At 35.4% G+C, this 18,481-nt stretch overlaps 1 protein-coding gene across 1 annotated transcript; it reads right to left on the bottom strand.

Moving 5' to 3' along the window:
* Positions 1–5,347: 5,347 nt before the first annotated feature.
* Positions 5,348–15,295, bottom strand: LOC102600078 (hydroxymethylglutaryl-CoA lyase, mitochondrial-like). The gene is made up of 8 exons (XM_006339348.2): positions 15,008–15,295; positions 13,926–14,097; positions 13,555–13,734; positions 12,132–12,212; positions 11,838–12,001; positions 10,364–10,500; positions 8,674–8,789; positions 5,348–6,104 (listed from the first exon to the last, which is right to left on the bottom strand). Exons 1-8 carry the CDS (start codon positions 15,169–15,171, stop codon positions 5,856–5,858), a joined length of 1,263 nt encoding a protein of 420 aa, XP_006339410.1. The 5' UTR covers positions 15,172–15,295; the 3' UTR covers positions 5,348–5,855.
* Positions 15,296–18,481: the final 3,186 nt, after the last annotated feature.

Here is an 18,481-nt window from a genome sequence, read left to right as displayed (position 1 = left end):
CAATTAAACTGATTGGTCTAAAGTCTCTCAATTCCTTCGCACCACTCTTTTTTAGGATGAGAGCTATGTATGTTGCATTAAAGCTCATTTCAAAAAACTCCTGGAAGTGAAAATTCTGCATAGTAGACATCAAATCCCCCTTCACTATCTCCCAACAATTACAAAAAACCCATTGTGTATCCATCTGGACCTGGTGCTTTGTCTACATCACAAGCTTTAAGTCCAAGAAGGACCTCCTCTTCTTCAAAAGGCTTTTGTAGTTCTTGTTGCTCCTCAAAGCTGATGGAAGGACACTGGTTCATGTTAAAGGATGGTCTCCAGTTCTCATTTTCCTTGTACAACTTCCTATAAAAAGAAATAATTTCTGTTTTGATATCCATAGGATCCACCAGTTCTTGATCATCTACCACCAATTTATCAATATGGTTGAACCTCTTATGAGTATTTGCCATTCTCTGAAAGAACTTTGTATTTTTGTCCCTTTGTTTTATCCACAGAGTTCTAGATCTCTGTCTCCAAGCTATCTCTTCCTTTTTTGCGTACTCTTCAAACTCTTTTACCACACTTGCTTTTTAAAGAGTCTCTTCTTCAGTTAAATGCCTGGACTGTTGAATGTTGTCAAACTCATGAACTCTGTTGAGCATTTCCTTCTTTCTTTTTCCAGGTTCCCATAGGTGCTTACACTCCAGTCTTTCAGTTTAATCTTCATAGCTTTCAGCTTGGAAGCTAGGATGAAATCAGGCTTCCCTTCGAATTCAAAAGATGTCCACCAATCTTTAATTCTTTCATAAAAACCCTCGATCTCCAACCACCATCCTTCAAATTTGAAATATGATTTTGTATGACTCCAACGACCACTTTTAAGTGCAATTGGTGCATGATCGGAACAAACTCTAGGTAGTAGTTCTTGCTTCACATTGCAGAAACTCTCCCCCCATTCAGAGGAGTACATAATTCTGTCTATCCTCGAAACAGCTTCCAGGTTGGATCCCCTGGCCCACGTGTAGTTCCCCCCTTCAAGTAGTGGATCAATTAGCTCCATGTCCTCAATAACATCAGAAAAATCATTCATGTACACAGAGGTTCTGGAGCAGTTCCTCTTTTCTGAAGCATATCTAACAATATTGAAATCACCCCCAAGAACCCAAGGCCCTGTAAATAAACTCCTGACAACCCCTATCTCCCACCACACCTCCTGTCTTTCTAAGTTGCAAGTTGGTGCATATACCCCTGTCATGTGCCAAGTGAAACCATTTACCCTTGATTTAAAACTGCAAGTCAAGGTGTATGAACCTATCTCCACTACTTCCCCTTCCCAAACATTGTTGTCCCACATCATTAAAATGCCTCCCCTAGGGCCACTAGCCTGCAGTTCCCCATATTTGACCCCTCTTTTTCCCCACACTTGTTTAATTTCCTCCCCACTATTTCCTTCAAGCTTTGTCTCCTGTAAGCAGATCACATTCATTCTTTAAAGAATGAACTTTAAAGATAAGGTAAAATGTGAATTGGAAAATGGTGAAAAATGTAATTTCATTGATGAGGAAAATGAAAATTTATGTGCTTATTTATAAAGAAAAAAATCATTTCTTCTAGTTCTAAAGAGTTGATAATAGAGTCTATCATCGTTATAGTTACTCGGATTTCAATTTAGTCAAATAATTGATTCATAATTTTTTTGGACAATTTTTTTTTTCATTTTTGATATTTAATTTCCTTTTCTAATATCAATTTATGCGAAATTTGTGAAATTATTTTTTCCAATAAAATTTATTTAATACTCGCGAATTTATTTAAGCGAAAAATTCCAAAATAGCTTCTAAGTTAAAGCTATTGGCCGATATGTTAACCCTACCTTGGCGATTTAATTTTCTTCACTTGATAATTCACAAAGTATTATAGCTCTCTCTTTTGAAGTTAATTTGTTGCATTTTCTTTTTCAAAAAATATGGCTCTACCAAACCAACAAATTGTAGATTATCTAAGCTTCAAGTTCGTCATGGTGGATGATGGCAAAATAACTTTTGGTTAGAAGGCATCTCAATGATGAATTTAACAATACAAATTTAGTATCGATATAGTCTAAAAAGCATGAAATGAATGTGGTGTTGGTGAACATTTGGATCTCTGCCTCAAATGCATGTGGTCCAGACGAACATTCTTCTCAATAGCCTAGAGGAAAATGTGATAAATATACACCATGAGTATGTATGTATATGGATCAATAGTAAAAACAAAATCGTGTTAAAACAACAATCTCAACCAGTGTTTTAAAAGATTCGGTTGGGACTCGTCTCAGGGCTCGCCCTAGGGCCAGTGGCGGAGCCAAGATTTTCGCCAAGGGTGTTCATACTTTAGGACAGGTAAAACATAAACCTTGCTAGTCAGATTATAAAGATTGGCTTCAAAATAGTCATACCTCAATATCAAATTAACCAAATATCCAAAATGAAAATTCTAAAACAGAAACTTACAAAATATCAAATGGAATAAACTAAAGGAAGAATGAAGTAGGACAAATATATTGACGGATAGTTTCATACACACCAAAATATGTAAATTGTAAAGTGGTAACTACAATTGCACTCGATGACACTTCATCTCTTGAAATGTTTTCATAATACACTCATTAGAAACATCTTTAAATACTTTTTTCTCTACATAAGGCACTATGCAACCATTTAAATAGACTTTTGTTTCCTTTTGTTTTTCTTAACTTAAAAAAGGTAACTTTTGTACTTTTTCTTAAGAGAAAAACGGAACAAATATTAAATAAATGAAATGTTCAAGCCTGGGATCGAACCCAGGCTGAGTTTTGCCTTTTCTAAGAGAACAAACGGAATAATGAAAAAATTTAAAGAAAACGTCAACACTTGGGCTCGAACTTGGAACGCTGAGGCATCTTTGCACAACCTTAACCGCTAGGCTGTCAACTTTTATTGTGTCAAGGTTGTTCAACAGTTGGTATATATCCAAAAAACTCGACATTTAGTATATATACCCGTAAAAATTTTCCGACGAAGGTTGTTCATCTGACCACCCTCACCATGTCGTAGCTCCGCCTCTGCCTGGGGCGGGGCTCTAGAAAAACGCCCCGAGACTCAAGTGTGGGGCTTAGTTCTGTAAGACTTACGCCCTAAGCGCCCGACTATACACCCTAAGCACGCCCAACGGCTAACGCTCGGGGATCACCTAATAGATCTTATGTGTTAAATCTTTAGTTAACATTGTTGACTCTCATAATTCTTGAATAAATGAATGATACTTAATAATTTTTTTAATCTATAGAGATAAGAAGATTGACAGTAACTCAAATAACAAGTTGTAGTATCACATCTTTACTATTTGGTAACACTGTGAAGGTGATTATTTAGTACGTAACATTTTTTAAAAAAATACGTAATGAAGTTTTACTTTTTCACTTATCGTTGATCTTCATGGTTTTGTCATATAGCTCAAAATTATTATATTTTATTTAGCTATTTGAAAGTAATATTTTTTTTACATGATGAAGTGATGTTTTTATTATAATATTAGCAAGTTTTATTGATTATTTTCTTTTCGGGGGGTAAATTGTATAGTATGATAAAAAGTATTTTTAGAAATAATGATTCTTTTGTTATTAGAAAGTTAAGATATTAGATTATTTATACTTGTATAATCATGTTAGAAGTTTTATTTTCTATGAGTTTCCTTAATCATGTTTGTAATTATTTCAAACTATTCATGTATTTTTATAATTTTTGTGTGATTATATTATTATACTACATTGCAAATTAAAAATTAAAGACCCATAGGGCTTACCCCCACATCTCGAGGCTTACGCCTCGCCCTATACTAAGTAAAACGCTCCGCCTCACGTCCCCGCCTCTTAAAACACTGAATTCTCAACTAACTCACTTGTTCATAACAATTCTACATAAACCATTATACGAAATCGAGGCTAACAGATTACCTAAATGTATACAAATTACTAAACGGGCTAAGAAGATATACCATGACTTTTATTGAATCGCTATGTGGACCGATAAGAGTACCATGATATTTATAAAACAATAAAGGCATGAGTATGAGAAATAACAACGTAACCCCACAAGTAATGTACGTATGTATGCAAAATACCCCACAACCATAAACTTCTACATTAATCACTTTAGTTTAAGACATAATTGTTTGAATTCCTTCTAAAACTCATGCAATAAATTGAGAAAACAGCATTAATTAGTTGTCTTTGTCACAATCAAATCTAAAATTGAGAAGAGAGAAAATATCGCAATAGAGGGAGAGAGACCAATTTGTATTGTCTACTATTGAAAGTAATACTAAAATTTAGAAAATAAAATTGGTAAAATATTAAAGTCATTGTTATATACTCTAATAATGTGTGAAATAATAATTTTAAGACTTAAAATCATATGTAGCCCCTTAAAGTTGTCAACATAAGACGCCTTAACTAGGACTAGTACCTATTGAACACCTCTACCTATTCGGATTTGAACATTTTTTTAACAATCAACTAAAAAAATATAAATGTGTGTAATACACTTGCGCTGACGTGGCAAATTGACAAATCAGTGACGTACATGTTGCCTTTTGAGGAAAAAAAAAGAAGTTACAGTGGAATCAACTACAAAACTAATGATGAACAACTAATTCATCTCATGTCTATGGAGTAGAGACATCAACTTATCTCTGAGCAACATCGGCGGCAGCTATGGAAAAGGTGGTGGCGTTGAAGAAGTTGTGGCTAATGAACAAGGTAGAAGAAAGAGAATAAAAAAACTAATTAAAAGTACCCGCGCTAAATGTAGGTGATTTGCACCTTCTTTGCCGTTCAATAGGTACTTGTTTTGAATAAGGTATCAAAATGAAATATGCGAATAACTTTAAGGGGCTACATATGACTTAAGCCTAATTTTAATATAATCATATTGAATTATCGATTTAATCATTAACCAAAATCAAAACACCGAAAATCAAACCGATAACCCAATAATTTTTTTTTGTACAAAACCGTTTGAAAACCATTAACCCAATACCAATAAATGTGTTTTTTCGATCTGATTTATTGGTTAAATCATTTTCTGCACACCCCTAATTTCCTGTCGAAAATGACATTTTCAGATATTTAATGTGTAAAAATGAAAAATACTCATAGAAAAGATATAGTACTACATTTTATTTTATTTTTAAAAGACTAAAAAACTATTCTCGCTAGCAAATCATGACATCAAAATTCAAAGGTATGGAAATGACAATATTTAAATAATTTCCAAATAAAGAAATACACACAATTTTTTTTGGGACAAGACAAGCAAAATATATCACATAAAATGCAAAAGGAAGTAACAAAATATTTACATAATTAATTACAGCAAAGTATACAGCCAGAATTCCCACCCAACTTAATTACGTACCCTCAGTACAACCCTGTGTGAAGTCAATAAATACCCGCAGTTGTAAATGTTCTTAAACATTCAGAACAACATAGTCTAAAACTACCACCATATTTCAGATGATTATGAAGACATTGAAATATGTAGTTTAAATCCAGTTACACTAAGGCAAGAGAACACTGGCACTATGTCGAGTGTCAACGACTAAGAGAAAAATATTCGACCTAAAATTATTTTCTATATACACGGAATAATATTCTGACGAGGAGTGTTCAACTGACTACCCTTCAGTCTATGTAGCTATGACATTGACCAGGGGACACATTGACACGGATATGTTTAACATAAGATAATGATGGAACGGTATGAGTGACAGTAATGCTACAGTTGAAGTTGGTCTGAAGCGACTTTCACCTCAGAGTGGACATAGTGCACAATTTCAGCGGCATCAGATGTCCCTTAAAGCTTTGAGGCAGTAGCTGTTGTTCTGCTCAAGGCAATGGCAGCCTTAGAACCAGAAGGGCGACCCAAATGCTTGCAGATGAAATCTCCAGCCAATAGAAGCTTTCTCAGATCCACATTTGTCTTCACTCCTAGTCCATTGAGCATGTAAATGACATCCTCCGTAGCCACATTACCCGAGGCACCTTTGGCATATGGGCAACCTCCAAGTCCTGATACAGATGAATCCACTATGCTGATCCCCATCTGTCGAGATTAACATTATGGTACTTCAAGCATTATTTTTGCATTAAGGTTCAAAGTGCCAAAGAATACATAAAAAGTTCATGCCATTTCCATCAATTAAGTGGTTTGCCGAATGACCTGGATACAGTAACAAGATACACATCCAAGGACCCTAATCATATCAAGTTTTTGTTTTGTAAAACTCTGCAATGTTTTATTTTTTTGGGGGTACATTCCTACAAAAATAATAATCATTTTTACAATAGGGTGTCTGCAGGAAGACCTTGTGCACATGGTGCATGATTGCACACATAGCACGCAACAACAGAAGGGAAGTTTTATATTTTTTTGCTTGCAGGAAGTCTTGCGTGCCCAGTGCATTCTTGCACACAACAACAGAAGGGCTTTTTCTGCATGCAGGAAATCTTGTATGCATGATGCATGATGCATGCTTGCACGCATATCCCCACAACTTTTTCAACCCATGCAAAGTCCAAAATCGAGATTCAATTTCTTTTCTTCTTTTTCCTGAGCTTGCACACCACTCCAACAAGGGTTTTCAACCAAGATCATCTACAACATTAAGGTAAGCTTTAAGGGCCAAATTGATGTAGTTTATACTCCCTACCGGAGTGTGGTGGCAAGACTCATATAGACTACCTACTCCTTAGGAAGTGTGATAAGGTTTTATGCAAGGACAGTAAGGTTATCCTGAGAGCAAATAATACAGCCCAACATAAGCTCGTGGTTATGGATATAGATATCACGAGGAAGAAGAAGAAAAGGGCTGCATTATTGCATATGACCAGCCAATGATTAGATGGAGAGGCCTGACTAAGACCAAATCTCAGAAGAAGAGAAGATGGTGGCTATTGGGGCTTGGGGGAGTAGCAGGGATGTAGATAGTATGTGAGCTAGGACAGCTGATTGCATAAGAGAAGTAACTAGAGAGGTGTTAGGAGTTTCGAGGAGTAACCCAGGTGGGAATAAAGAGGATTGGTGGTGGAATGAAGAGGTCCAAGGAAAAGTGGAAGCCAAGAAAACTGCTTACACGGCGTTAGTGGAAAGCTTAGACGAGGAGGATAAGAGGAATAGGAAGAGGTATAAGACCATGGAGAAGGAGCGAACTAGCGGTCGCGATGGCTAAGACGACAGCTTTTGAGCACTTGTATAAAGAGTCGAGGGCAAAGGCGTGGACAGGAAGTTGTATAGGCTCACCAAGGCGAGAGAGGGCAGTCCGTGACCTGGACCAAGTGAAGTGTATCTAGAAGAGAATGGCAAAGTATTAGTAGAAGAAGCACACATTAGACGAAGATGGCAGACGTATTTCCCTAAGCTCTTGAATGAAGAAGGGGACAAGGGTATCGTGTTGGGGGAGCCAGAGCATTCCGTAAGTCGTAGAGATTTTTGGTATTGCAGGTGCATAAAGGTTGCAGAGGTTAAGGGGCTATTCATAAGATGAGGAGGGGAAGAACGCCAGGCCAGACCAGGTATGGAGTGGTTGACTGGGTTGCTTAATGTCATTTTTAGGACAACGAAAAATGGCAGAAGAATGGAGGTGGAGGACAATGGTGTTTTTGTACAAGAACAAGGGTGATGTTCAACATTGGAACAACTATAAGGGTATCAAACTACTAAGCCATACTATGTAAGTTTGGGAGAGGGTGGTTGAAATAAGGATGAGGAGGGGTGTGTCTATACCCGTAAACCAATCGGATTCATGTTGGGACGATCAACTACGGAAACTATCCATCTTGTAAGGAGATTGTTGGAGCAGTATAGGAAGAGTTCATCGACCTAGAAACAGTGTCCGATAAAAGTCCTTATGGGAGGTCCTCTAGAGATGTTTGGAGGCTAGAGGTGTACTTGTGGATTACATAGGGCAATTAAGGACATGCACAATGGAGCCAAGACCCAGATTAGAACAGTAGGAGGTGACTTGGAACACTTTCCGCACGTGACGGGGTTGCACCAGGGATAAGCCCTTATCCCGATCCTATTTGCCTTAATGATGGACGAATTGACACGACATATTCAAAGGGAGGTGCTGTGGTGTGTGTTATTCACAGATGATATTATGTTTTCACAAGAAGCGTAGTGAAGTGAATGATAGGCTGAAAGTTTAGATACAAACACCAGAGTCTCATGCAGCAGATGAGATGGCTGCATTAGATCCAATTAATTTTGTGTTCGCCTTCCCTTGGGAAGGAGGCCGTCACATGAGAATCACACACTCAGCTACTGGTTAGTCCATGTCGTTTGCGGCCTTATACTTAATGCTCTCATGGACTTACTTTGACGCCATTCACTTGGCATTGACGGACCTTTATGTTACAATGGATTCCTAGCTTACCTGACCTTTCCCTGATGTACTCGATAGTAGATACCTCTGCTATTTTTCGTTTTTCCTCTTTTTAATTATTGTTTTTGCATGCCAACTTGCACAAGAAAAAATAAGACATACTACTACACCTTTTAGATTTGGATGGACACAGCACCAACTATACAACGAACAAATTTCTCATAATGTGATAAAATATGCCAACATGTGAAAAAACTTCTCGCTACAAGCAGAGAAAGGAGATCTTACTTGCAACGACACAAGAATGTTAGAAAGAGCTTGTCCATAAGTGTCATGGAAATGAACAGCAAGCCTCTCTACAGGGACAACTTGAGTTACAGCATCAAGCATTGGAATAACAGTACCTAATAAATGGAGAGCAGAGACAGAAAATATGGGGAAGATGTAACAAATCCATTTCAGATAAAAACTCAAGAAAAACAATTGACATATAGTAACTGTCTTTCTTTAATTTTAAAGGAAAACCAATTGATGAACGTCCATTGCACTTTTTTAGTAATTTTGTATAGACAACAAAGTTGAATAACAGATTCACAGATGGCCAATACTTTCACTAGACTGATTCTGAGTAGACTTCACAGTCACGTATCACCTGGAAGTTAATCAGCAGGGCAAACATGTATACAGTTGAGTCATTGAGGTTATATCCAATGTCTTCTAATATAATAATGAAAAAAGAGAAGGTGAACATTATTGTCTTTCCTATCATGCCTTTATCAAGGTTCTCATGACCATACAATCCTGGAAGTTCATCAGCAGGGCAAATATGTGTACAGTTGAGTCATTGAGGTTATATCTTATGTCTTCTAATATAACAATGAAAAAAGAGAAGGTGAACATTATTGTCTTTCCTATCATGCCTTTATCAAGGTTCTCATGACCATACAATCCTGGAAGTTCATCAGCAGGGCAAATATGTGTACAGTTGAGTCATTGAGGTTATATCTTATGTCTTCTAATATAACAATGAAAAAAGAGAAGGTGAACATTATTGTCTTTCCTATCATGCCTTTATCAAGGTTCTCATGACCATACAATCCTGGAAGTTCATCAGCAGGGCAAATATGTGTACAGTTGAGTCATTGAGGTTATATCTTATGTCTTCTAATATAACAATGAAAAAAGAGAAGGTGAACATTATTGTCTTTCCTATCATGCCTTTATCAAGGTTCTCATGACCATACAATCCTGGAAGTTCATCAGCAGGGCAAATATGTGTACAGTTGAGTCATTGAGGTTATATCTTATGTCTTCTAATATAACAATGAAAAAAGAGAAGGTGAACATTATTGTCTTTCCTATCATGCCTTTATCAATGTTATCATGACCATACAATCATTTAACAGTTAACACTTGACAACTACGTGTCTCAATTATTTAAAGGATTATATACACTACTTTCTTTCTCTGTTTTTTATGATAATTATTTTCCTCTAAAAAACATCGCACTAAAAACCTACTTGACACCATCCTGAGAGACTTCTTTTATTTTATTTTTCATCTCTTAAAGCCAGAAGAAAACAACATTGAAACCTCACTTTTTACATTATAAGCAGTCACCACTGTCCGTCATTGGAAATTGAATCTAAAATCCAGCAATTCTACAAAACAAGCTAAATGTGTACTGATTAACTAATAACATAGCAATAATGCACTTCTCTAAAGAGAAAATATATGTTGTTAAGATGTCTATGTTGACTCAGTAGCTTGTAGCTTGAAAGTAATACAGCAAAAGCTTGTCTCTCAAAGGAGTGAACTACAGAATTCTTCTTAAATTAAGAATCAGAACTAATGACAAGAAATGTAATTTGCTGGCACATGCTAGTATTTTACCGAAAGAGCAAAAAGATGCAGATTCTTCTAGCAGACCAAAGGTACAAAATGGGGAAAGGTGAAACCAGAGAAGACTTAGGATTACCTGGAGTACCAACTCCAATTGTATCACCAAGAGAAATTTCAAAGCAACCCATATCTACAAGTTCTTTAGCCACCTGTGCAACTTTTGATGGAGACACTGCTCCTTCTATGGGACAGCCAACGACACATGATACATACCTGATAGAAAATAATGATAGCTACTTTTCAGTTCCAGAGATGCAACCTTACTTCTCCAAATAAATGTCTACAACAAAGGAAAAAATTTCTAAGCATTATTACCAGGTATAACAGATTTACTATTAGTGCTCGTTTGGTACTAGAAATGACAGAGCTACCTTGATTTGAAGATTTATCTAATACCAGAAACCAAAACCTTTTGCATGTCGAAGTCTAGCCACTAAGGAAGGAACCATTTGAGCTCATACACATAGGTAGGGCTTAAATAATCAGGAAAAGCAAAAATCACAAATTTTGACCCAAATGTTAATCGTTGAATCATCATTTCCAAAAAAAGTATTTACTCAATCCTTTGCCCTTCCAATTTTAATGGCTGTCCACAGAAGAACCTCCATTCAGTAAATTTTAATACTTCTAGCTGCTTAAAATACGAGGGATTTGACGTCATTAAATACAAACATGTAACAGGAATGTACTTCTGCAACAATCAACTATAGCAATAATTAGAATGACAGAAAGCATGAAAAGCTCATAAATAATCAAAGAGATTAGCAGAGCAACTGGTGAGCTAATATGCAGCCCCTATCCTTTGAAAGCCAGTTCACCTGGATTCTTCTGTGAACATAGACATCCCTAGATATGAATATACTCTGAATACTTTGTAACAAGGGATAGTCAATAAGCTGGTACTTGGATTACACAGGAAAATTGCAATACATGCTAATGGAACATTTTGTAGTTCATCCAAAAGAAAGTTATCTTTAGACAGTAATACACAAACACTCATGAAGTTCAATATTTATATTCTTTTTACCAAAATTTTCAGTTCCACATTAATTCCTGGAAGGAAGAGAAGAGATAACTGTCCACAATATAACATGGTCAATAGTTAGAACTCCACCGGAAAACACTAAAGGTTGCCTTCAGATCTAGAACAATTGTAAACCTCATCTTTGGAAATTGTATCAAGGAAAAAGGGAAAGCTGGAAGTGATTGATAGTAAGTACTTTATGCTTAAAGGTTATGAATGGGGAGATTCTTAGGCGATCTGAAGTTATAGCAAAATTTAACCACCTTGCTCCAATGTATGAAAAATTTTAAGCTAGTATATGATGTAAAAAGGCAATCATTCTGTTCTGCTGAAAGAATTGTAACAATTATTAAGCCATATGGGTTCAGCAAGATTCTGAAAGAGACTAATGGAATTAAACAAGCCTTGAGTCTCTACTACACATGGTTTTAAAACTAACTTACCTTAAAGACATTAATAATTAATCCGGTAAAATTGGAAATGTAAAAACCTGACTTCCTAGAATATGATCTGCTAGAATTCATACCCGCGAACAGGGATGGAGTGGCTTTTGGCTGCAAGAGCAACATCACGATAGCGAGAAAGACTGTCTTCAATGCTACAATTTATGTTAGACCGAGAAAAGGACTCGGATGCTGCAGCAAAGATTGCCACTTCCTTGGCTCCAGCTGCAACAGCTGCTTCAAAACCCTGGAATAGAGCCAACGAAAAACTATGAGCAATCCCAATTATCCAGGCTCCCATGTGAGCAAGAAAATGTATACATATTTAACAAGACATATAAAGGAGAATCTCACGCTTTGCATTTCTATCAGCTTACTTTAAGATTTGGTGTCAAAACAGGTAAGCGCACCCCTGTAAGATTCCTAACTGCTTCAATTACATCCTTCCCATCAGCTAGCTGCAATTTAGTTTTGGCAGATAAGCAACATCACCAACACTATAAATAATAACTATGGCATTTTGGTAGTTTAAATCCTATCGATTCAATAGATATTACTTGAGAGATATGCTGCAGTAACATCACAGGCTAAGCGAAGCACATTCATGCACATAAATTAAAATAATCATGAACAAGCCTGTCACATCATTAAATCACCAAGAAGTGTTGCCATAAATCTCAATAAACTAACACAAGAGGTTATAATTCTTATAGCTTGCATATAGACAGAAGTTGAAGATTATAGGCTCGTAATAATGAAGAAGATTATGAAGACGTGAAGCGCTTATTCATCCACAATAGAATACCAAATCAGATATAGTACATGCTTTGAATTTGTTTGAAGTTAAACGGTGCATACCATAATCTCGTAAAGACCTGCTACTTTGTTGGAATGGAAGAGGACTACAAAGGAGATAAAATATTGTGAAACACTACACCGACGGCTACATGGTAGACTGTGGAAGGAGAGAAATGGAAGATACTTTGAAGGCAAAAAGGAAAATATTATAACCTAAAGCATTGATGCTTAACTCTCTGAACTTATTGGTGTAAAAATGAAAATGAACAAGAAGTAGACGGGATGGTTAATTCCTCAATTTATTTCAGATGTAGTTAGCACAGTACTAAGAAACATATTGTTGGGTTCATACTACTTATGATTGCACTCAGTGTGCAATTCTTTAATGAAGTTGACATGACCTGCAGATGTCGAGCAGAATGGACATCCTTCTCATGACACAGAAGTATGAACTTGATTAAAACACAAAGCAAGACTTGATACACGGCTACCAGACATACGCTACTCATTTGAGCATTTGCCATTTTGTAAATCATCATTGTAAAGCAAAAAAGCTAGATAGAATTAAGCACTCGAACCTAGAAACTGGAGACTTTTCCGTATATCTCTACCTGAGGGAACCAGATCTTTGAGAAACCAGACGTTTTCTCCTCAAAAATCCAAAATGAATAACAAAGCATTCAAGGGGCATTAAACAATGTTTTTCATGGTCAAATTGATCTTGCAAAATATACAAAATACAAAAGTAACAATCTTTAAGGGCCTTAGTACTTAGTAAGTGTCCTAACTGGTGAGTAACTAATGACAATAAGAAAAAACTCATACTCATGCTTTAAGATGAAAAAATAACCATTAAAAGAAGAACTGAAACGAAAATTATTCTCGTTTCACACAGTTGGAAAAGAAAAAATTAGCAATAAAAAGCACATTTTGCAGGACAATTATAAGGATGACAAATGCAAGACATGTAAGCATAAAATCCCCGACAAGCAAAATATATACCTGTGGTACCCACTTTGGAGACACAAAACTAGTAGCCTCAACAACTGGTAGTCCACTAGAAACAAGTAATTTAATAAGCTCCACCTTCACTTCCGTAGGTATTATAGTCTTCTCATTTTGCAGTCCGTCTCTGGGGCCAACTTCTACTATCTTGACAACTTCAGGGACAGATCCTAAGAACTGCACAATTAATTATATGGTGCCAAAATTATAAAGAGAAAAGTAAAGGAATTAGAGCTGATGCCTTCAGGAAGTTAGCATATGTCTTAATCCTTACACAAGTTAGGTCACCAATATTAGATATCAGAAAAAGTAAAGCACACTACATGAAATCTCAGCAAGATCCACAAAGACTGACGAAAAGTAGATACCTTGTCTTTGATATCTTCTAAATGTCCATGGCTTCTATAGTAACGATTTGACAAAGAAAAAGATCCAATGCTTGTTCTAACCACCCTATGATCTTGATTAAATAAAGGATTACATGAAGAATCTCTTCTCATTTGTCTTCGCAATTGGAATGCTCCTCCTTCAGTATCCTTGCTGCAAGGAAATAGTTATTTTACAATCAAGAAAAGGTGGAATACGAAAAGTTACATGTCAAAAGTCATTGCATGCCAGTGAAACTAATCGAGAAAAAGCTCATAGTACTTAAAACCTTGCACAGTAGCGTTAAAGAACACACTGACTTTTCTCCAAATCACCTGATTTAAAGTAACTGCTGGAAACCATTACCAATGTGTCTCCATTTGAAAGAGGTGTACGATAATAGTAGCATGAAACTTTCCAAGATCTGTAAAAAAGTTTTTGGTTGCCAATCTACTGATCAAACTGCAGTAATTCACTAACAACTATTTTCTTTTTTTTGATAACCAAAATAAAACGCTTTGCACGACCACTGACACCACTTACTCAAGATTTATTTTGGAAAACGACTTCATTGTGAAGATCAACTCTTTCCTTATTAATCATTATACATAAAAAAAATTAGAAAATCTCTCCCATGGTGTTGACAGTTAGTTGGCATGATTTAGTATGATTGCTTCTTTCAGTCACTATGATTCCAACACTAACAAACTCCATACATTGCACTTGAATGATATTGCTTTATTCTCTTGGTTGTTGAGATAAATTTCCAAATAACAATTATCTAAAATTATGCAAGGAAACAAATTCAGGGTACAGCGATCTCCATATTACTTACAAAGATTCAAAAACAACTCCAATGTATATTCGTGGCCAAAAACAACTGAATTTAATTTTCAAATGTAATTTTTCCCTTTTGAAAACAAAAACTACATTCTTCAAATACTCCAAATTTTCATGGTCAAACACCCCGTTAGGTTATCAGTAATTCATCAAACACTACCGCGAACAACATAACCAAAAGAGAAACAAAATTACTAAAACACATGGAAGAAAGCTTAACATGAGAAATTTCTTCAATGAATACCTCAAATTGATTAGAGATGAAGTGTTGTCTGCTCCGAAACTCCTCGCAACAGAAAAGGAACGACTAAATCCACTTGCTAGCAAATCAAATTGCTCCTCAAAAGCTAAAGCTCTCGTTCTGAATCTCCATCTTAATGTTTTCTTCGTGACTTTAGAAGCTAACATTTCAATACATTCATTCAATCTTCAGATTATTTTTTTTGGCAAAACTTGATCGGCGGCGATCGGAGCAATCAAGAAAAGAATTGGACTTTTATCTCATCTGACCATGCTTATCTTTTCTAATAATTAAAATGGGATTATGTGGAAAGAAAGTTAATCCATGCCTATCTATTCTAATTAAAATAGTATAATTACATTATTTTCCAATTATTTTTCAAATTACAAAAATCTCTTTAAAATTTATGGATTTTGGATGCATTACTGGACTTCCACATACATCACTGGACTTTCGAATACATTAACAGACATCTGGATGCATAGGTGAGTGATGTATCAGAGAGGGGAGGGATGTATCGGAGAGGAAATAGGACATATGGATACATCACTGGACTTCCGTATATCCGAGAAGGGAGAGATGTATCCGAGAGGGGAGGGAATAGGACATCTGGATACATCACTGGACTTCCAGATACATTAGAAGACATATAGATACATAGATGAGGGATGTATCCGAGATGGGAGGGATGTATCAAAGAGGGGAGTGATGTATCCGAGAGGGTGATAGAGATATATCAGCGAGAAAAAAGTGATGTATCCGAGAGGGGATTTTTGAATTTTTTTTAAATTGTAGGGAATTTTAGAGATTATGATAAAATAAAATGTGTATTTTAGTAATTTTTCCTAAAATATTAATATGTGATTATGTGGAAAGAAAGTTAATAGTGATTAATTAAAAAAAAGTTGATTAGTAATGTATGAATTAATAATGCATTTATTAATAATGCAAGATTTTTTTTTATAAGAGAAAGAGAACAAAAATAGAGAGAGAATTATTGCAATTCTTATTCTCAATAATATTGTAATCAGTGGCGGACGCGGGCACTACATCATTCCAAGCATCTGAAATCACTAAGTTATATCAACTTGTTGTATTAAGGGTGCCTAAAATATGTTATTTAATCATTTCGTATATCATTTTACTTGTAATATACAATATATTTTTCCGGCAAAGGATATCCAATTGGACATCCTGACAACCATGTAGCTACATCACTGATTGAAATATAATTTGGATAAATGAGTCTGCTAATTATAGAGGAAGAGAACTTTATTTATTATTTATTGGACCTTATCATAAAAGGAATGAACATCAAATATTGATATTATATACTATTTTTAATTAATATTTTTAAAAAAAAATAAAAATTAACACTTAATTTAAAGTAAAAATAAGGAATCCCATAAAAGCATGGGCACAAATTTGACACTATTTATCATAAATCTATAGGATATTTGCATAAATTTGACACCATTTCCCACAAAGCACCGGATATTTGTGTCAAAATTACGCATGTTTTATTATATTATTATTGTCAAGCAGACCACATTAATTTTTAATAAAAAAACGCACATGTCAAGTGTCTTTAAAAAAACGCATATGTCAAGAGTCAAACCCAAACAGCGCATGGATTAGTGAGAGCTTTAGCTACTGCTCTACGAATTCTTTAATTTTTAAGGATGTCCAAAATACTATATATACCAACAGAAAGTCAGATAATATATATATAATGTAATTTTTCGATTAAGGGTGTCTAGTTGTGTAGCACTCCGAAAATTCTAACCCAAAATCTGACCTTGAAAATTTATGGTGTATGGTGCCACGCTTTCAACTGCCCGTAGAAGTATCTATGAACCGTAGACAGGAACCAGACCTTTAAAAGTTGGTTCTCGGGTCTAAGTTTCACGGATCGGACGACGGGTCGTAGAAGTTCCCATGGTCCGTTAAAAGGCATCATAGAAATCAAAACCTGAAGCACACTCTAGTAAGCTTCCTACGAGCGAGTAGAACTTCCCGTCAAAATTTCCACGGGCCTTAGAAAGGGCCCGTAATCCTTAACTTCATAAATTCAGAAAACTCAGCATGTTCCTACGAGAGGGTTTACGACCCATAGACTTTTGTGCGGATAGTAGATGGCCTTCCATAGATGACTTCTGTCAATTTTTAAGGGGGTTTATTTTAGTCTTTTCCCACTCTTTCTTAATCTAAACCCCAACGTTTTTACACCTAATTAAGGTCACAAGAACTCCTTATCACAAAATTGAGTTGAAAGTTTTCTTATTGATTGATTTTGATAGATTATTTTACTTAAGTCAACTTCAAAGAATCATATCTCTTAGTATATATATAGTGAATTAGATGGTCCATGACCTACTAAATTAAAGGTCTATGAGTCCTTTTTCCAACGCCACCAAGTTTGCCTCATTTCGAGTTCAGAGTAAAAAGTTATGCCCATTTTAATAAAGCTCTATCAGACAGTCAATGTTCTACAATCAGAACTAATGATGGTGGAATGTTTTATGAACCGTAGAGCCTTCTGTGAAGGCTTTCTGCGAATTTTTTAATAAACTTCCTGCACATGTTTAAGGGGTTATTTTGGTTCTTTCCAAGTTTTTTAGTCCTATTGTAAGTCGATTTTGGGTGTTTTAATTAAGTATATCATTTGACTAACTAGTTTTCCTCTCAAAATTATCAATCGGAACATTCAAGTTTCTAGAAATTCTCTCAAAACTCACCTAGGGTTCCTCTTCTCCATCAAGAACCCTAAAACCTTCAAGTAAAAAATTCAAGATACAAAGAGAAGTCTTTCACCCAAGATTTCCCAAGTTCTTCCACTCTAGAAACTCAATAAAAGAATTTCTTTTATCAAGATCAAGCACCAAGATTTCAAGACCAAAGATTTCATTCAAGAAAGGTAGTGTTCTTACTTGGGCTCAAGAAAAATCAATTCTCAATCAAAGTTTTCGGTTTAATAACTGTATAATCAGGTATTTAAGGCTAATCACAGTGATGGATTTAATTCGTCCTCACGCCCTACATCTAAATTTAGTCAATAAAAGTTTAATCTAGGGCTATACCCTTAGTTTCGAGAATTTCTGCAATGAGTTATATTATTGATTTCGAGTTTTAAATTCTTGATTATGAGTTGCTATATATTATGCATTGATATCCTTGAGTTGTTGTTCATGTTTATATTTCCACATGAACCCCATTTACTAAGTTTTTGTTGAAAATATTTGATCAAATATTTTTCCTTAAATTGATTTTGAGAAGTTAAAAGTGAGTTCAATAGTAAAGTTTAAAGTATAATTTTTTAGTAGAGTTCAAGGAAATTAAATGATTCCAAAATGTATCATTTTTACATGGAGAAAGAGAACACTATTTTCAGAAAAGTATAAGAGTTTTTCAGACATAATTATTACAGAGCAATTACTTCTTAAGGAGACCTTTTTGAGAACTTATCTCAATCCAGAG

This window comes from Solanum tuberosum, unplaced genomic scaffold (genome assembly GCF_000226075.1).
Source record: "Solanum tuberosum cultivar DM 1-3 516 R44 unplaced genomic scaffold, SolTub_3.0 scf00010, whole genome shotgun sequence".
Classification (NCBI taxonomy): domain Eukaryota; kingdom Viridiplantae; phylum Streptophyta; class Magnoliopsida; order Solanales; family Solanaceae; genus Solanum; species Solanum tuberosum.
The sequence above is the reverse complement of the archived record's forward strand: the minus strand, read 5'-3'. Positions and strand labels throughout refer to the sequence as shown.